This window comes from Dasypus novemcinctus, chromosome 13, assembly GCF_030445035.2.
Source record: "Dasypus novemcinctus isolate mDasNov1 chromosome 13, mDasNov1.1.hap2, whole genome shotgun sequence".
Lineage (NCBI taxonomy): Eukaryota > Metazoa > Chordata > Mammalia > Cingulata > Dasypodidae > Dasypus > Dasypus novemcinctus.
In genome coordinates this window covers 45,471,758-45,492,633 of record NC_080685.1, presented here as the reverse complement: position 1 = coordinate 45,492,633, position 20,876 = coordinate 45,471,758, and the positions used below count along the sequence as shown (strand labels likewise).

General features: G+C 48.2%; 1 protein-coding gene and 1 long non-coding RNA gene across 5 annotated transcripts in view; both read right to left on the bottom strand.

The window, feature by feature from the left end:
• RCSD1 (RCSD domain containing 1) overlaps positions 1 to 20,876 on the bottom strand; it is a 71,616-nt gene that overhangs the window by 16,406 nt on the left and 34,334 nt on the right. For 3 of the 4 annotated variants that reach the window (XM_004464708.4, XM_071207559.1, XM_058310072.2), the window contains 2 exons: positions 3,823 to 3,930; positions 2,699 to 2,788 (listed from right to left, as the gene is read on the bottom strand). In XM_004464708.4, coding sequence (XP_004464765.2) covers positions 2,699 to 2,788; positions 3,823 to 3,930 — 198 coding nt within the window. The remainder of the gene's footprint in view (positions 1 to 2,698; positions 2,789 to 3,822; positions 3,931 to 20,876) is intronic. The other variant, XM_023590584.3, reaches the window with a different exon arrangement.
• On the bottom strand, positions 8,863 to 20,616 carry LOC139436288 (uncharacterized). The gene is made up of 2 exons (XR_011645483.1): positions 19,085 to 20,616; positions 8,863 to 14,881 (listed from the first exon to the last, which is right to left on the bottom strand). It is a non-coding gene; the product is annotated as an uncharacterized lncRNA (long non-coding RNA).

The following is a 20,876-nucleotide window of genomic DNA, read 5'->3' as shown; positions in this document are numbered from 1 at the left end:
GAAAAAGAAGATAAAGATTCATGATAACTCTCTTATCATTGGTAGAAGTTAAAGCAGAGAAGAGATTTTTCTATAGTTTAGCAATCCAAAGTGTATTACCTGCCCTATCCCACATACTAAATTACCTGGATCATAAGATGAATAATAGTTAATCTCTTGGAAATATTGCTATTTATTGAATGATACAATTGTATTTTTGTGATGAAAGGGGAGAGGGTAACTGCTTTTCCTAAAGCAGCCTTTCCAGGAGCCATTTGCCCACAGTGAGTGGTGAGTAAAAAGAGCTCCTGGCCCAAGCTGGGTTGTTCTTAATTTCTGTGCTTTTCATATGGGCCTTTGTTTTTGGTGAAACTGAGAAACTGAGCAACAATTTTGCTGGTAAAGCTCATTTTGTGTCATAAATTATTTTCTTCTCCAACTGACCAACACCCTCTGAAGACAGTGGCCATTCAACAAACACTGTCCCCTAAGCCCAGGACAGGGCTGGTGTCCCAGCTGATGCTCCACAAAGCCCTTGTTGATTTGAGTTGAACTGCAAAGCCGGAAGAACCCAGAATAGCCCCTAATGCCAGGTCCGGGAGACGGCAGCAGGTGGCAGCATTTCCTTTGGCGTAATTTAAGAAGCAACTGAAGGCAAGCAGCTAACTCCATCCGTGGAGGAAAACCAGCCTTTCGCGAGTGCGTTTAGCCCTTTTCCGGGCAGCTGAGGCAGATGTGTGGCTTCATTAAAACCCCTTTTGGTTAGGTCCTCCAGGCAGCAGGCTCCTTGGTTACCCTGTGTGTAGAAGCCCTGCACTGGGCAGGTGCTGTCCGGGTGGGCTGACCCTGCCTTCTTGGCTCAGGTAGGTAGCAGGAGGGGGTGAAGAAGGGAGGGGAGGCCCTTTCCCAGCACTGTGCATTAGGAGCTGGGGTGGGGGCTGACTGTGGTCCTGCGTGGTTGCTGACATAGTGCCCCTGCAGGCTGAGCGCTGGGAAGATATTAATAGAAGGGGTTGTGTGGGAGCAGCCTCCATCCAGTCAAAGCCACCACTCATTTTATCACTCTGTGAATTTCAAGGCGCAGCAGTCAGAGGTCCCCCGAGGCGCGTCCTTCCTGTGTGCCAGCAGCCCGAGGCTCCAGGCAAGACTTTCGCTCCCCAATCCACCTTCCTATTCTTCCAGGCCCTGGCCATGCCCTTTAGCTATCGGGTGGTGCCGGTGGCATGAAACGTACACGTTTAGTTTCCCCAGAACCCCTGCAACAGAGCTGTTTTATCCAGTCACCACTAGCCTGACTCACTCAGTTTTGATTCCAGGGAAAGACTTGGCCATCTAGCCCCCATAGGCTGTTGGTTGGGTTCTTGTCCCCACCTAACAAACAAGGGAACGGGCTCTGAGGAGTGCAGGGACTTCTCCTGGGCCAAGCCCCGGACACCAGGGAGCAGGCGGGCATGAGGGTCCTTACTGGCTGTGGCCTCAGCCTGTCACATCGCAGCACAGACACAAAACCCAGAGGGTACAGGTGACCCTCTGGAGAGGGGGGTTGTTGGCACATATGCGGTCCTATTAAGAGCATTGGCCGACAACCCCAAGAAGCCCAGGAAACATAATGTTAGAGCCTGAAGAGGCCCCAACAAAAAACGGATTTTTAAAATTGACCTCCTTAGGTTTCCCACCCCAGAATTCAAGACCCTTGTCTGGTGGGGGAGGGGGAGGGGAGGAATTCTCAGATGGGGCTCCAGACCCTCACCCCACTGGATCACGAGCAGCTCTGAACTTGTCAGATGGGCTTCTGCCTATAAGCCTTGGGTTGACAAAAAGAGCTACTTCAACCTGCCCATTTTATAGATGAGAAAATGTAGGTACCCAGAAGCTTGCCCAAATTCACATGGGTATCTGGTGTCCATCATCAGATGCTGATCCCCAAAAAAAGGAGGGGGAGAAAAAAAGAGGTGGCTGATGTGGGATTTGGCACTGAAGTGTCCCTTGGCTCATCTGTCCTATTTGGGGCTGGGCCTCCCAAACTGGATGGTGGAACAGGCAGACTCATCTCTGGGAGGGACTCGGACCACAGTGATGGTCACGACTGCTGGGAGGGGCGAGAAGTCCCTCACGCAGCTACCAGTGACTGCAGGCAGGGGATCTATTACTGGCTATGATCTATGATACCCCAGTCTTTCTCGTGTGGGTAGCACTGACTATTTATATCTGAGGGCAATGAGCCCTCCTGTGTGCTCCAGTTTTCTTCTCAAGATCCAGAACAATAGGCAGCCTTTACAAGGAGACCGTGGAACCGTGCAATTCTCTCCCACAATATTTTGCCTTGTGCAAAGGTAGCCCCTTTCCAGCTATGTTTGAAGCCTATTCCAAGGTCATAGAACTCAGAACTGGGGCTGAAATATAACTTTCCTGACTCCGGGATACAGTACGCCAATGCTATAGGCCCCTTCTCTTTGCTCAAAATCCTCAGGCTTGAAAAGTACTGTTCTTGGCCTCGGCAGGTGAGAAAGGAGGCTGGGTAAGAGCAAATAGGAAGGACCCTGGTTTTCAAAGTAAAGTGTTCAGGAAGCGTTTCTTAAGGAGATTCTTTCCGGCACCAGAAGTAAAAAGTTCCCTGCGCAGCTTTTGAGGGCCAAAGATGTGAATGCGGCCCTCCTTCCTACGAGAAGGGAAAGGCAAACCCCAGCTAGCGTCCTCTGAGCCCGGCAGCATCACTTACCTCCTCACCATTCTGGCCCAGCTCTACTTTGGGGGGAAACAAGAGGAGCGAGCAGGGTACTTTCCTTCTCGCTGGCTTACTGGATGGTGTCTAGAGGGAGGGCGAGAGACAGACACACAGAAAAAGAGAGAGAGCTAATCAGGCAACAGAGAGGAAGAGGAAGGAGGTGGAAATGGGTGTTAGGAATATTTCGGGCTGTCTGGAGGACAAACGAAGGGAGAGGAGGCGTTGCATGTCTGTAGGACTGCCCGTTTACTACAGAAACACAGAGGCATTCTGCCTCTCCCTTTCCTGCTACAGGAAACAATATCGCAAAATGAGATGGACATTCGGCTTTCAAGCAGTGCCAGTGCCATAGATCAATGCTACCTTCTTCGCCCTTATGACATTCCTGTAATGTCTAGAAATTATGGACCCGATTTTTCAGATGGGCAAACAAAGCACAGAATCCTGGCACCCGGCTAAGAGGGCCGGTCAACTGTGCTCTCCTTTGCGGCAGGCCCAGGGTCAACCTCTTCCCCCGGCTCACCTTCAGGGAGTCCCTCATACTGCAGGGCTCAAGTCAGTCCAGCCCCACAGTCCCCAGAGGTGCACACTTTCCCCTCCGGGTGGTCGCTGGATCCTCTTCTTTCCTGACCGCTGGCTTCCCCTCTGAAGGGGCGTCCCTTCATGTCCCCTCTTCCTTCTCAATTCCCAACGCGGAATCTGCGCAGGCCCTGCCTGGCTGCAGACTCCCAGGCTGGGGGCAGGGGCCGCGTGTGGGGCCCTCTGGATGCTGTGCGAGATCTACGCCTGCAGCAGCGGATGATCCAGATGACAAGGCCGCCGACGGCTGCCTCCTAGGGCATCCAGATGCCGTGTCTGGATTCACGGGCACTCTAGCTCTCTGCCCTGTTTCTCGCCATCCTCGCCAGCGCGTGAGCCTCATTCTAGCGCGGAGAGATTCTGCACCAGGCACAGCAGCAGCGACATTCCTCACATTCAGAGGGACCCCTCTCGGGCTTCTCTTCCTAATTTGGTAATTACCAAGTCTCCTCCCTCCCTCTCCTCTGCGCCTGACCCAGACTTCCCTTCCCTCCAGCACCCCCAACCCCCAAGAGGGGCTCTGAGCCTCCTTGACTCACCTCCTTTGCTGCAGCTGCCTGCTCCCTGAACCGCCCGGCCAGCTGGGCCACTGACGGGGACGCGGAGCTGTCCACATTGGCATTGTTCTCCGCCGGTCGTGGTCTTTCCTGGCAAAACGAGGAGACGTAAAAGTTAATCAGCAGATACGGGCTCTGCATCTTCCAAGTGTCAGGAACTGGGCGCCAGGCAAGGCACTTGTTGCACGGCCACAAGCAGGCCTGATGTGACAATGAGGTGTTTTAACAGCCTTTTGCAATTGGCTCCTGCATTAAAGGACTACAAAAACCAGTCAAAATAGTAATATTTTGACAATGCTCTTTAATCATTAGTTTAATATGTTTAACAACAATGCAAGGTATTGGTGGTAGGGTGAAAAAAAAAACCAAACACATTCAGCCACATTTAGTGACTACTGCCCCTTGGAAAGGATTACAAGTTAGTCCGGTCCCGAGAGGGACCTAGGAGGCAAGCCCTGAGCTCCCCATTCCTCAGAGTTCCCACGTGAAACGGGATCTATCAGTGACAGAGAAAGAGGCTCCTTTCTTTGTTCAGATGAGGCCTGGACAAATGGGGGCTGACAACGTGCGTTAGGTGCGACCTCTAGTTGTATGAAGGGGTGAGCAAATGCCCTTTGTTGAACTTCTAACATGTATGCATTTGTTCTGTCTCCCCTGCATAAATGAGGGGCTTGGGCAAAGATGTGTTCAGTAAATATTTGTTGAATTAATAAATAAATAACACGAGCCAGGTAGCATACTGGATTAGGGCTGATTGCTTGCATTCAGCCACGGACTTGCTCTGTCCCTTCCTAGCTCTATGACCTTGGGCAAATTACTTAACCTTCCTGTGCCTTGACAGGGATAACAGTAACACATCACTCATAAGGTTATTCTGTATATGGACAGGGCCTGGCACGTGGTAAATGCTTTATAAGCTAGTTTTTTGGGGGGTTGTTTTTTTTTTTTTTTGAGGTACCGGGGGCCGGGGATTGAACCGGGACTTGAAAGTGAGAAGCCGGTGCTCAACCACTGAGCCACAGCAACTTCCCTGAGTTGCTTTTTCATTTGTTTTGCTTGTTTGTTTTTTCAGAAGGCATCAGAAACCGAATTCAGGACCTCCCATGTGGGAGACGGGTGCCCAACTGCTTAAGCCACATCCACTCCCTGTAAGTTATTATTATTAGGAATGGGGTCTTTGAAAGAGCATTTCTGATCATTTAGTTCAATTATTTACATATCTCCATAGTGTCCTCACTGAGAGGGACCAGCCCCTTTTATATTCCTTTTTACTGAAGGAATTCCCTGAAAGTTAGGTTTGTCCGAGCTGAGGACTAGCATGTCCACACCCCTGCTCTGCCCCATCTCAGGTCATCGGTTTATAGTGGCTCCCTCCTAAAAGGTGCTTCCAGGCTCCCTGAAGAGGCAAAGATAAGCCCTCGAGAGCCTTCACTCCCGCTGGCGGTTCACCTGCAAGACCCCGGGCCAGCCTGCACGCGGAAACGCTCCTTCCGCGCCGCCTTGCTACACTCGACGGCCTGCAAACCACCTGGCTTTAGTCATCAAAACCTCCAGTTCCAGAGACATTTGGCCTTTGCCCTTTGTTGCCATGATGACGGCATTTCTTACACAGATTGCAGAATCCCTGACCCCTTCCATTTGTCACGTCTGCTCTGAAACTGGGAGGATTTGCTCAGGCAAGCCCATCTCTGCCTTTGTGTGGCTTGTGGCCTCTGAAGATGGAGCTGCCGCCTTCGGCAGTCCCTCGTCACATGCACACACATGCGTGCACACACACGCATACACACACACACTCACACCTCCAGGCCCTCCTTTCCGTGGTAAAAGCACCTCCAAGCTTTCTGATTTGGATGCTCCTCCCAGAGACAATGTCACTGACTTTACGATACTGCCCCCTTGGAGCAAGCCGCCCCCCTCCTTCCCAGATGGTGAAGTTGCATAAATGGAAACAAAGCTTTGTTGAAAAAAAAGTCTTTGTGGGAAACGGACTTGCCTCAACTGCTGGTGCCTCCGCCTACCACAGGGGAGGTCCAAGGTTCAAACCCTGGGCCTGCTGACCCATGTGGTGAGCTGGCCCACGTGCAGTGCTGATGTGCACAAGGAGTGCCCTGCCATGCAGGGGTGTGCCCTGAGCAGGGGAGCCCCACGGGCAAAGAGTGCACCCTGTAAGGAGAGCCGCCCCATGCGAAAAAAGTGCAGCCTGCCCAGGAGTGGCACTGCACACACAGAGCTGACACAGCAAGATGATACAACAAAATAGAGACACAGACTCCAGGTGCCACTGACAAGAATGCAAGTGGACACAGAGGAACACACGGCGAATGGACACAGAGCCCAGAACTGGGGCGGTGGCGATGGTGAGAGAAAGAAATCAAAACAAAACAAAATGAAAAAAAAAAACACACCTTTGTTTATGGATGGGAAACAAATCAATGGGGCCACGGACTTTCTTGTTGTTATAGGGACTGTTTTAGAGGAAAAGACAGGTCCCTCTTTGCTGTTTCCTGTTATCCATTTAAGTTCACCCCGTTCCTAGCCTAAACACCAACTGTCAATTTCACCTCTGTTCAAGATGCCAGATTCCCGCGGAACACTGGGAGAAAGCCACGGCGCCAGATGCCCCCACTGGGCAGAACTCTACACACACCTGTTTGACAGTCCCACTCGCCATGCTCAGAGTGGTCAGAAAGGAACGCCTTGTCCTTCTGGGACAATGGAGAGGCTTCAGGAACAGTGCGGGATTAACTGAGCCGCTCCTGGCAATGACGCTGGGCTGACTGGTTTGTCCATCTGTCCAACTTTCTGTCCCTATAACAGATTGGTCTCTCTGTCCACTGCTATTTATTGCTTAGGTCCCGCTGACAGTGCACTTTACCTCGGCTTCAAAGGCGCCAAACGCTGGTGGCACAGGATACATTCCAGTTAAAAATAGAGCTGTACAGGAATCAAAAACTCCTCCCTCACTTCCCTGTCTTGAAACCAGGCTTGGCAAGGGACTCAGAGGAGAGAACCACGAGGCTTCTGGAAGCATTTAGGGCTTAAAAACTGGGTTGAAGGAAAGATTATAATATGTCTGTGCTTGTTTTCCTGGAGCCTGGTGAATGGATATTCTTTGGAATGTCTGAGGACTCCAGAACTTGCTTAAGCCTGGCAAATCCCCTCACCACTAGCCCATCCTCAGACACGTGTCATTCTAAGTTGTGGAGAGCTGGGGACACTGTAGTCCAGAGAAGGCAAGTGACTTTGCCAGTCACCCAGCAGAGGCAGAACCAGGAATAATCTGAGAAACACTTGCCTCCAACCCCTGATAATCGAGCAATGGGCATCATTTAAACAGCGTAATTTGCAAAACTGCTTTGAAAACTGTAAAGCACCATGTAAATAGTGAAATTATTATTAGTCATTGGGTTGCACAGGCATGGTCTTGGGGCTGGACAAGGGCCAGTGGCTCAGCCTTTTTGAGGTTTTGCTTGGCTTCTGCTTTGTAATTCTCCTGCTCTAGCAGATGCCGCCCCGACCTTCCTCCAGTGGGTTAATACCATGTCACCTCAACCCCAGGCCGCGGAGGCGCTGGAGTCCTTCACTTGCTCTCTCCTGGCCCTGAGGTTGTCTCGGTAAGGCCATGGCCTTAACTCTGAGGATGTCAGTGTCCCCACCTACTCCCTGAATTCCTGGGATCCCTCAGTTTCCCTGGGATGAGTGTTCTCTCTTTATCCCTTTGATGCCCATAAAGGACTTAGCACAGAACCTGCCTGGGAGAAGGCGTTCCCTGAAGGGTGGCTTCTTCCCCCCTCAGCCGGCCCAGTCTGCCAGATCCTGGGCACCTGCTCCCAGAATCCCTGAGCGCCTTAACTGCCAGCTCTGGACCACACACCGCGGGTCCCTCCCCTGCCTGCAGCCATGCTCTGGGTCTTCCTCACTGCTTGACCTCAGCTTGTCTTTTCTTCTTGGTCCAATCTCCTTGTCTTAAATCTGTTTTGTTTGTTTTCTTTTGACTCATCTCCCTTTGTGTCCTGCCTCGGTTCACACTTCTCTTTACAGACTGCAGAGGAGCTCCACTCCCTCTTCCTGGGGTACATCTTGCTTACCAAGCCCTTCCTGCCACCCTTCCAGCCCGAGCTGGCAGCCAGTTTTGGAAACCACTCCTGTGGTTACCGTCTGACTTTGCCGAGGCTAGAAGAAAATCACCTCTGATGTTTACTTTCCCTTTCAACGGGACCTTCTTCTGGGAACTGAGGTGCCCCTGTGTCTGGACTGCGTGGAACATCCACCGCGCCCCCACCCCCCACACTGTTGCCATGTTGACGAAAACCAATCTGGATGCTGCTGACCATCCATATAGTGGAGGCTTTGTGCACAGGCCAGAATCAGGCTCTGTTTACCTTCCTGGCTCTGCCCCTGTTTCTCCACCTTCCTCCTTGGTCCAGGGCCTACATGTCAGACTCTGAACCATGGTTTAGGGAAACAAGGCACCAGGGAAGGCCTCTAGTCTACTGCTTGGAGAAGGAACAGTGAGAGCGCTCTGCCTGGGGACTGAGGAATCCTTGCTCTGGGCTAAAGGGAAGGTCCTCTGTCCATAGACACAGATCTGGGAACACAGAGCCTAAAAGTCTATGGTTTGCTTGCTTCTTTGCTCTTACAGAGCTGAAATGGATCTTAAGAGAGTCACACAAAGTACTCACCCCCCTTCAAATGATGACCATAATCATTTCAAAAGAATCAAGGTACAGTCTCTTTGGGTTGCCAAAATGGTTCTGGAGTCTCCCTTTATACTCTTACCCTGTCTCTGAATCTTTGATATATCCCAGTGTGTGGCCATTACTATCCTGAGATTTGGAAAGAGGACTAAACTGGGAACCAGTAGGTTCATTCAATCCAATTTCCCAGCTACCTCCCCACCGGCATACCTCCAGCACCTACTATTGTGGGAGGCAACGTCCCTGAGGCAGCTGATACATATCTTAAAATTCTCACAATGCTTCTTCTAGAAAAGGAATCTAGGGTCCAAAGTTGCTAAGTAACTTGTTATTCAAGTTAGCATGTGCAGGAATCTTAATTTTGTGGATTTCAAAGTTCTAGCTCTTTTCACACCACCATGCTATACTAACTCTAGTCTTCCCTTTACTAGAATCTCATCTAGTAAAGAGTTCAGTCTCTCATCAACAAGCATTTACTGTTTTAGGCCTGGGGATATAACAGTGAACAAGACATAGTCTTTGTCTTTAAAGGAGATGCCATTCCAGCAAGGATAACAGACCATAAACATATAAATAGATAAACAAATAAGATAATCTGTCATGTGTTATGAAGAAGATCGAAGAGGGCGATTTATCTATAGAGGGTGTGAGAAGACATCTCTGAGGAGAGGTCTTCTGAGTTGAATCCTAGGTGGGGAAAGATGGGAGGAGAAATGTTCTGAGCAGAAGGTACAGACAGGCACAAAGACTGAGGGACAGAGAAAAGAGAAGTGTGGCAGGAACTATGTTGTACACAACAGAAAGAAAGGGAGACGGGGTGGGAGGTAGTCCAGTGCCAAGCACATGGGGCCTCATGGATTTTATTCTGAGTGAATGGGATGTGATCTGAGTTACAAAAGAAGAGGCTGTCTGTGGAGAATGGGTAAGAGTAGAAGCAGGGAGACCAGTAAGAAGGCTATGGCAGTGGTCCAGCTAAGATACGATGGTGGAGTAGACCAGGCATGTGGAAGGAAGATGGTGAGAAGGGGGAGGTAGGGCTACAGGAATGACTGATGCATGGGATGTGGGGAGTAAGGGAAAGAGGGGAATCAAGGATGACTCCTGGGTTTTGAGTTTGGACAATGGGATGTATGGGGTATATTTTCTTAGGTTGGGGAAGACACTGGGGATTGAAAAGGGGGTATGTGTGGGTAGATGGGAAATGCATAGTTCTTTCTTGGGCATGAAACTTTGAAATGTCCATTAGATATTCCAAGTGGAAGACACAAGTCTGGAGTTCAAAGGAGAGGTCCAGGCTGGAAACAAAACTTTGAGAGTCTTTAGAAATGGTATTTGAAGTCTTGGGGCCAGATAAAAATCACAGGAAGTACAACATAGGAAAAGAAGAGGTCCACAGCCTGAATTCTGAGTTTTCTCCTTCTTGGCATTGAGTTGGCATTCATTGACCAAGGTGAGGGGATGGCTCGTGCTATTCCACTGGGAGCCTCAGAGGCAATGGGATGCAGGTGACAGATGCAATGGGTTAGGGCCAGAGACTTCTTTGACTTAGGTAACAGAGGATACAATAACATGGGATGCCACTAGAAAGAAAAATATCTTGTTCACCATCCATTTTGTTGGGATGTTTATTTACCCAATGTTTATTGAGCATCTGCAGACACTGAAGAATGCACTGATATTACAGTGATGGCCTTGTTTGGAGGAAGAGGTGGATGGAAATGGAGAGGGAAAGAAAAACAATGACAAAAATAGATGAGGCAGAGGAATAGAATATATGCAAATGCTGATTAAATGTTCCACTTGAGACTAAAAAAAGTCCCAAATATTCCCTACTTATCCACTTGTAGACTTTAAGGATATGAAAATTGCAGGCCTCTGAGATTCTCTCCCAGGGAAAGAGGTCAGATACATTGCTCACACAAAGTGTGTCCCTCCTGGGGGCCTCCAGGGCTCCCCATTTCCTTGTAGGACTTGGTGCTGCAGGCCAGTGGCCCCGACAGGGCTCAGCAGGCCAGGAACAGTGCAACAATCTCACTCACTCCTGAGCCCTCAACCCATTCCTGAGGAACTGATTGCACACTATCTGGTGATTAAAATAACGAAATAAAGCTACGTTTAATTTTATGGCTTTTAGGGTCATGACACAGGTCTTGAATACCCACACATCCAAGCTGCCCAAGGCTCTGCGTCAAACCAGAACAGAGGAAGCAAAATGTCAAGTCTGAAGGGCTTGTTGGTCCAGGGATGGAGAGGAAGCAGCGTTGCTTCCATAATCCTGACTTCCCTTCCCTCATGTTCTGCATCCTCCACCCACAGGCTCAGTCCTTCCCTTGTTCCCAGCATGCCTTGCAGCTGGGGCCACATCTGAGGACTCTTCCAACCTCCTGCTGGGGATACTGAGGATAAAATCAGGTACCTTAGAGGTGTGTGAGGAAGACAGAACGAGCCTGATGTCAAGTACCCAGTGAGCGGACTGATACTTAGAAGGCACTCAGTCCACAATTGTTCACTTATTATTCATTCAGTGAATATTTATTGAACGCCTACTAAATACCTAACACTGGCTAGGTGTGGGGATATAAAGATGAAAAGGTGAGGTCCTGGAGCTCACAGAGCTTTGGTCTGGTGGAAACACTTGTAAATGATGGATGATAATGCACAAAGACCATTGCTGTAATCAAGAACGGGTATAACTGTAATAGAAATTTAGGAGAAGGGACACAATCTGCCTGGGTGAATTTGGGGAGGAGTAGAAGTGATGCTTAGGCAGAGTCTTAAAGATGAATAACTCACCAGGAGAGGAGGTGAGGGTGAGAGGCCGACAGGTGCAAAAGCATCAAGAGCAGAGAAGAGCACGGTGTGTATGGGAAACTTCAATTGGTTCACTATGGGCTAAGCAAAAAGTGAGAGGGAAGGGAGATGGGAATTAGAAAGATGTGCTTGTCCAGGGTGAGGGACATCCAAGTTTTAACTTAGGCTCCAGCACTTAGTAGCTTTATTAGCTGTGTTGATGAGCTTGAGCAAATCCCTTGATTTCTCTTAGCCTTGGCGGGCTCATCTATAAAACCAAGTGGGCCATCCCCGGCTCACTGTGTTGCCATGAGGCATATATGATGATTCTGAGTTTCCTCTGCCAGGGTCAGTTCTCAGGTGGTCACTTCAATGAAAGCTCTTATACTGAGGCTGCCCTACAAATGTGGACTTTATTCCTTAGGCTAGGGGGAGCCGCTAGAGCATTTTCATAAGGAGAGTTAAATGATTTGCTGTTTAGAAGGAAGACTCTGGAAGGAGATAATATAACAATGCATATTCCAATCCATTCTTGAGCCCTGGGGAGAAACTACTGCCGCTAAGCTTTGAAGGCAGTACTACTGAAAGGAGGAATGTGTCTCCTTCTTTCTCTTCTCCTTCCTATGATGATGACTACTGCTATTATTTTATATGCTCTCTTACCACGTAATGCTGGGATCACTCAGAGACTTACTGGTAAAGGTACTAGGTAAGTCCTGAGCCTAGCACTGGGCCTGTGTGACCCTGGACTGGTCACAAGCTCTCAAAGCCTCAGCCTCCTCATCTGTGAAATGAGAATAACACCTGCCTTCTACCTTTCTTTCCTCCTGGGGTGGTTGTGAGAATTTAAGACATGATAAATGAAATAACACTGAACCCCTAAGGTAAAAAACCAACAACCACTGAGTAGCTCCCCAGCTAGGGGCAGTCACAGTGCCCAATGAGAGGGACACAGAAGGATACTTCTGCACCCCCAGAGTTTATGTGCTACTGGGAACAGATATCTTTAAGGCAGCACTTCAAATGCACTTGGCTAGTGAGTATGGTGGGAAGAGTCATGGCCCTCCAAAGAGAGCCACGCCCATACCTGGGAGGTGCGAGTGTGTACCTTCCATGGCAAAGGAGAGGGAAGGCCGGGACGGAATCAAAGGTGCTGACCCGCTGACTGTAAAATAGGGAGATTATCCCAGATGGCCTGGATGGGCCCAACGTAATCACAAGGGTCTTAAGAGTGGAAGAGGGAGGTAGAAGAGGCATGCAGAGCGATGTGACAGAGAAAGGATTCCATCTTTTAAAGACGGAAGTGGGCCGTGAGTCAAGGAATGCAGGTGGCCTCCAGAAGCTGGAAAACACAAGGAAACGATCTCCCTGGAGCCCTCAGAAGGAACTCAGCCCTGTCAACGTGGTGACTACTTCAGACCTCCAGAACTTTAAAATAAAAAATTAGCATTACTTAAGCCACAGCAACAGAAAACAAATCCAGCCAGTCAGTCAACAGGTATTTGTTGAGCACCCGTTCGTGCTCTGAGTCTGGGAACACAGTGGTGAAAAAGAGAAAGTCCCTGCTCTGAGAGTTGTCAGGGTGGCCGCTTCCAGCCATCCGCACATCTTCAGGAGAAATTCTGCCCCCAGCAGCCTTTTATTCGTGGGTGCTTTTTAAGAGGGTGGGTCAAGAGGAAGTGGCCTGTCCCACCTTTGGAGGAGTAAAGGAAGAGCCTCAGGCTGCAGAGTTTACTGATTCACCCCTTAAGGGGCAGCACTGGGCTTGCTCAGGCAAACAGGGTGAGCAGCCCCTCAGGGTGCTGGACTCTAGCAGGTTGACGGGAATGGAGAACAAAGAGGCAGAGGCAGGTAGCTGGGCCCAAAGGTGACCCTGAGCACCTAATTCCCCCTGGGAATGAGCAGACATGAGGGTGGCTTTAGACACGGGGCTGGAGCCGATATTCTGCAGGTGTCGGGGGTCTGTGGGACTAGAGAGGATGGAGGCTCCGTGGGAAGGCAGATAATGAAGGAAACTCATCAAACAGCCGCTTGGGAATTTTGGAGTCAGGTGAACCTAGAGCTGAACCTTGGCTCCCGTTACAGGGTGAGGACAGAGCCTAAAGACAGGCAAAGGGAGAGAGCCTGCGAGGGAGCTGGAGAGGGTGCTCGGGTGGGGAGGCAGAAGCCTGTCCCTACTCAGTCGGGCTCGGATGTACTCAGGACCTTTATTCTCTTCTTCCTCCTCCCACCAGAGGGTGTGCAGAGGCAGAGGTGCAGACCGAATCCACCCCTGCCAGCCTGGCAGCCCCTTAATTTTTATGGAGGAGAAGATACGAGGGGAAGAAGTGCCTCTTCATACCATAACTGTCATGGACTCACTCAGCTAGGCCAACAGAAAAATTGATAATCTGGTGCTCTCAAAACCAAATTCAGAAACTCCCTCTCCTTGGCTACTCTCATGTTATAATAAACCTGGTTTTCCCTGAGAAAAGGCATGGGCGGGCTGCAGGGAGCTCCCTTACGAGGGTGTGTGCTGGAGCCACCTAGGGGCCCCACATAAACACCCTTCTCTAGGCCCCTTCCTGCTACCCCTGCAGTCAGGTGACAGTGTGTGTGTGTCCTTGGGTCCAGGGACACTCGTCCTTCAGGCTGCGGCTGGAAGCTGAGGCATACCTTCTAAGATTAGAACAAGTCGTGGGAGGACCCAGGCCTGCCTCCCTGTCAGCTGCAGCCTCTCCTGTTACAGCCCCTCCCCACCCCGTCCCCTGGGAGAGAGCGCAGTTCTGGAGCTGGACACTCTGCCCGCTGGGTCACCATGGGGTCCCAGCCCAAGAGCCTCACAATTTAGGCAGGGGTAGGGAAGGAAGAGAGGAGAGGACTAGGACACGTGTTTACATCTAACTTGTGGATGTGGGTCATGTGCAGATGAAATAAATGGCCACAATCCTCATAGCTACAATGTCCTGAGCACCTGTCATGTGTGAGGTCCTCCTCGTGCATCATCTTGTTTTGTTACAGTACATGGGTGGGGCACAACCCTGCGGGGGAGCCACTTCAGTAGCCCTGCTTGACTGAGGGAACCGGCATGAAAGGTTGAATAACTGTGAGCGATGGCAGGGTCACTCTGGGGTTCTCAGAACCATCTGATCCATCTTAAATATAAATAGTTTTATGGAAACTGAAAGGAGAAGGTAAGACAAGGGTCATGCTGGAGATCAGTGGAAGCCGTGACTCTTGGAAGCAAACAGCAATGATTTCTGAGGGCTCCCCAGGCCCTCCCTGCTCTAAGCCCCATCCTTGGAGTTGGCGGAGAACGGCGGCCCATGGAAGTCCAAGCACGCCCAGGGCACAGCCCAGTGCCAGTACCGTGGAGGCCAACAGGCCTGGGCTCCCGCTGTCAAGGGGATGGTAATGCAGGACGCTAGGAAGAAAAGAACACTCTCACTTTAATCAATACATATCTGCATGGATGATTTTCTGAAACATGGTTGCTTGATCAAGTTGCCAATTGTCACCTGACCATCATCTCTTCTTGGTATTTAGAATCAAGGCACCCTCACAAGGTGATGTGTCTAATGTGGAAGAAGAGGAATAAAAACAACTGGATTCAGAAAAATAAAAGAATAACAAAAACTTAAGTTTTATAAATTATTAAACATTCACAAATCTACTTATATTTGCCAAACACTATACAAAAATCTAGAAAGAATCTCTGGGAACCTAGAGAACACAATTTGAGAAACCAACATTTAAGTTTCCTTCAGGCACGGCTGAGTCCTGGTCACTTCCAGTAAACCCTCTGTGAGGTTCCTCTTGCCCATCCCTCCTATTCAGGCAGAATTGGCTGCCCCCTCTTTTTGTTTTGTTTGGACATTTTCACTCATTCTTTTCCTTCATTCATCCACTAGGCCTTCCAGTACTACAGGCCCTGTGCCAGGTGCTCAGGGCATAGCAATGAGCAAGATGACACAGGTCCTCCAAAATGGAGATTACGGTCTAAGTGGGGGAGATATGCATTCAACAACCATGATTATTTTAACCGCAGTTTATTGTTCACTAGGATGATAAATGCTGCAGAGGGAAAAGGCTTTGAGAGCAAGCACAAAGGGAGCTGGCCTAAAGACACGATGTTCAAACTGAGATCAGGAAGATATGTAGAACCGATCCAGGCTGCGTATGTGTGCAGGGGCAGCATTCCAAGTAGAGTGTACAGTGCACACAAGTACCTTGAAGTGAGAAGAAGCAAGAGGTATGGAGGAACTGAAAGAAGGAGGCTGCATGGCTGAAAAATCTGAGATTTGAAAAGGCAGCTTTTCAAGGTTTTCTCCTTCCCTATAAACTCTGAGCACAGGGATTATGTATAATTATACCTCCAGCCCCTAGCCCATTGCCTGGCCCATAGGACATGCTCAATAAATGCCTGCAAATGAATGAATAAATGAATGATGCCTTAGAAAACCAATGCTTTTGGGAGGGACATTATGAGGGCTTGATAAATATAGAAGAGACTTGAGGTGGAAATGGAAACAAAGTGTCAGCCAGGCTTGGCTCTGGGCACACCAGGCTTGGATATTTTCATTAAGGTTCAATGACTCTTCCAAGTTCACTGGATTAGTAACTAGAGGGCCAAGAATGAGGTCTTCCCCCTGCCCAGTCTATTACTTAACAATCTGAGTCTTCTGTGTCTACTTGGTGCTAAGAAATCCATTACAATTTCATATAACAATCCCTGGGTATCTTGTCTCCTCTTGCTGTAATAACCCAGCATATCTCATGTTAAAAATTATGTAATACTTGTCTATTTCTTTATCTAGAGTGGTTAAATCATTCTGTTGGCTGCTTGATATTTTCAGACCCATTTCATCAGGATCAAACCGAGCGATGGAAGTATGGGTTTATCATCCCCATGGCAATGTAGAATGATCTGAAGTCCCACATCTCCGGTCTGGTCTCAGTCACCAAGGGGAGCCCCCATGTCCCCAGGCTGCTTCCAAGGGCTCCTTGGCTGCCCACAGACACTTAAAGCAGGAGCCCACAATCTCTAATATATCAAGGGGTCCATCCAAAATACAGAACTAGCTCTATGTACCTGTGACATTTAGATGCTGGATGGACCCCAGACAATCATGTCTTTAGCGCTAACCCATTCCTGTGGGTGTGAATGAATTGCAGGTGGGACTTCTGATTTGGTTACTTCAGGAAGGCATGACCCAGGGTAGGTCTGAATCCTCTTACTGGAGTCCTTTATAAATGGGATGAATATGGAGAGACAGATGCAGAGGGAAACCCACGGAAGCAGTGAGAAAGTCAGAGGAAGACAGAAGCTGAAGCCACAAAACCCAGAAGAGAAGGGAGACTAGCAGATGCCACCATGGGCCTTGACACTTGACAGCAGAGTCCAGGAGCACCAGCAGCTGGTCTTTGGGGAGAAAAGCATCACCTGATAAAGCCATGATTTGGACATTTTCACTGTAAGCATATAAGTTAATAAATCCCCGTGGTAAAAGCCAACCCATTTCTGGTATATTGCATTCTGGCAAGCCTAGCCTAAAACACTTCCTTTAAAGCCTACTCAGGATGGGGCCAAAGAGGGCTTGAAGCTGACTCACTGGGGGGGGGGGGGGGGGGAATGGTGAATTAATGTTTTATTTTAACACTGAAATTTGCCAGTACTCTTAGAATGGCACATGAAGTATAATCTTGGCTTGAAGTTTTTGGCATCATGATCACCTTGCATGGGTGATCACCTTGCAGGGACCAGGACATTTCTGCAGGTCCCTTAGTTTGCACCCCTAGAGGTACCCCCAGAGGGAAGTATGATCTTCAGAGAAAGTATGTACACTGGAGAGAGACTGGATGCCAGGTCTCTGTGCTGCAGAAACAGTTGTTAGTTTGTTTTCTAAATGAAGTTTCTCTTGTTTTGTTTATTCCAAAAGCAGTACATGCTTATTATAGGAAGCACAGACTATTGCAAATTACAAAAAAAAAGAATATAGGGAAGCAGACTTGGCCCAGTGGTTAGGGCGTCCGCCTACCACATGGGAGGTCCGTGGTTCAAACCCCGGGCCTCCTTGACCCGTGTGGAGCTGGCCCATGCGCAGTGCTGATGTGCGCAAGGAGTGCATGGTGTCCCCCGTATAGGGGAGCCCCATGCGCAAGGAGTGCGCCCATAAGGAGAGCTGCCTAGTGCGAAAGAAAGTTCAGCCTGCCCAGGAATGGTGCCACCCACACGGAGAGCTGACACAGCAAGATGATGCAACAAAAAGAAACACAGAATCCTGTGCCGCTGACAACAATAGAAGCGGAGAAAAAGAAGAACACCCAGCAAATGGACACAGAGAACAGACAACTGGGGCGGGGAGGGGGGGGGGCGGTGGAAGGGGAGAAATAAATAAAAATAAATCTTTAAAAAAAAAAAGAATATTAAAAACTTCTGTCATCTCACCAATGCAGGCAAGTACCTTAAGAGTCTTTGTCCCTGTAATCTGTTTCTATGCCAGGTCCATCTATCTATCTATCTATTTCAAAAATGGGGTATAAATTATTATTGTTTTTAGTTAACTAACAAATATAATGATTGCTCATTAGTAATAGTAATTGCTCAAACATTAAGACACTAATTTAGAAAAGAATAAACCAATTTATTATGCTCTTTCAAACTTTTCCTTTTATCTTGAAGTTTTGATTGGAGAAGGATTAGAGATTAAATTATTGATGTTTGACCAGTTTCTGAGCATAAAAATAGGTAACACTTTAGACAGGTTCATAAAAGGAGTTGTCAGGGAAGCGGACTTGGCTCAATGGATAGGGCGTCTGCCTACCACATGGGAGGTCCAGGGGTCAAACCCGGGGCCTCCTGACCCGTGTGGAGCTGGCCCACACACAGTGCTGATGCACGCAAAGGAGTGCCATGCCATGCAGGGTTGTCCCCCGTGTAGGGGAGCCCCACGCACAAGGACTGTGCCCCGTAAGGAGAGCTGCCCTGCATGAAAGAAGGTCCAGCCTGCCCAGGAGTGGTGCTGCATACACGGAGAGCTGACGCAGCAAGATGATGCAACAAAAGGAGACACAGACTCCCAGTGCCGCTGACAAGAACACGAGCGGACGCAGAAGAACACATAGCGAATGGACACAGAGAGCAGACAACTGGGTGGGGGGGAGAAATAAATAAAAATAAATCTTAATAAATAAATAAATAAAAGGAGTTGTCAGACCAGAATTACTCTTGGGCTTTTGATAGTGACTACAATAATTCAGTTCATATGCTGGGTTCTTACCCAAAGCAAGTAAAAGCCTGCTCTCCAGCCCACTTCTCCTAGAGATGGCTTTAGCATCCACCCCGGAGAGGGAAGGGGCCCTCTTGGCACAGTGAGGGCCACTTGGGGACAGCCGTATTTTGGTCATCATCATTGAGTAATGCAAGGTTTTTTTTTGTGTGTGTGTGTGGTGGGGTGATGTCTTTATTTGGTATGTAATGTTAATTTTAAAAGCTGACCTTCCTGAATCCATTTTATTTAGTTATTTTTAAATTTTTATTGTGTGATATATAAGCAACATAAAATTTCCCATTTTAACCATTTTCAAGTATCAGTTCATTTGCAATGTTGTGCTACCATCACCACCATCCATTACCAAAAGTTTTCTATCACTCCAAAAAGAAACTCTGTTTCCATTAAGCTCTCCCCTCACTCTTAGAAAACTGTAATCTACTTTCTGCCTCTATGAATTTGCATATTCTAGCTATTTCATGTAAGTGAAATTATACAATATCTGACCTTTTGTGTCTGGCTTATCTTGCTCAACATGACGTCTTCAAGGTTCATCCTTGTTGTTGCACATATCAAAAAACTCCTTTTTTACAGCTGAATAATATTCTCTTGTAAATGCATACAACGTTTTGTTTATCCATTCATCCGCTGTTGGACACTTGGGTTGTTCCCACCTTTTTGCAATTGTGAATAATGCTCCTGTGAACATTGGCATACAGGTATCTGAGTTCCAGCTTTCAATTCTTTTGGGTATATACCTAGAAGAGGGATTGCTAGATCATAAGGTGATTCTGTACTTAACTTTCTGAGGAACCTCCAAACTGTCTTCCACAGCGGTGGCACCATTTTACACTCCCAGCAACAATGCCCAGGGATTGCTGCGTCTCTGCATCCTCACCAACACTTGTTTTCCATTTTTAAAATAATAGCCATCCCAGCAAGTGTGGAGTGGTATCTCATTGTTGTTTTGATTTACGTTTCCCTAATGGCTAGTGATGTTGGGCATCTTTTCATGTGCTAATTGGCCATGTGTATACCTTTTTGGGGAAGTGTCTTTCAAATCCTTGGCTCATTTTTTTTTTTAATGCCCTGCCACCTTGCAGCTTTTTTTCCCGCTTACTGTCTGCTTTCTGTGTTCATTCGCTGTGTGTTCTTCTGTCTGTACTTTATTTTTATTTATTTATTCCGCCCCCCCCTTGGCAGCCTGCTTGCTGTCTGCTCTCTGTGTCCATTTGCTGTGTGCTCTTCTGTGTTTTTGCTTGTCTCCCTTTTTGTTGTGTCACCTTGCTGAGTTGGCTCTCTGGGGGGTTTGCGGACCGGGTGGCACTCTGTGGCGTGCAGGCGAGCGTGCCTTCACAAGGAGGCCCCAGGGCGCAAACCCAGGACCTCCCATATGGCAGATGGGAGCCCAAGTGATTGAGCCACAGCTGCTTCCCCCATGGCCCATTTTTGAATTGGGTTGTTTGTTTTTATGTTGTTGAGTTGCAAGAGTTCTTTTATATATTTTGGATATTAAGCCTTTATCAGATATATGATTTCCAAATATTTTTTCCCATTCTATAGGTTGTTGCGGCAGTCTGAGATTACTTATAAATCCCAAAAAAGAGAAAGATTATGTTTGTAAATTAATCTATTCTCTGGGTATGATATCCTGTGATTATATTAAATTCAGTTGAGGGGTTTTTAATTAGATTACCTGTTAAGATTGTTTTGAGGGCTTTTTTGATTTGACCACTTCAGTGAGGCATGACTTAGGTTGAGTCCCTGCCTCCTTGGTGGATCTGATATAAACAGACACTCACACAGACGGACAGAAAGAAGAAGACAAACACGGAAGAGAGAGCTCTGCCATTTCAAGGAGAAGGCTCAAACAGCTAAAGCCCTGGGGAGAGATGAACCGTTTTGCCTGATAGCTTACAGCTGACCTTGGGAAGAGAGCCAAGACTGATATAGAAGGCTGGGAAAGAACCAAGCCCTATTCCAGGAGAAAGAGTTCTTCACTTAAGCATGAAGCCTCAAGAGGCTGGGCCCACAGAGCTTTAAGAGGAAGAGAAAGCCCAGAGGGGAAGGCAGAGACCAGCCAGAATCAGCCACCATCTTGCTTCAAAACATGGCAACTGACTTTGGTGAGAAAGCAACTTCGAGTTGGATTTTTTATGGCCTTGTAACTGTAAGCTTTTACTACAAATAAACACCCTTTATAAAGGCCAACAGATTTCTGTACTTTGCATTGGCAGCCCTTTGGCAGACTGATAGTTGTCTTTTAACTTTCTTGTTAATTTTCTTTGCACAAAAAGTT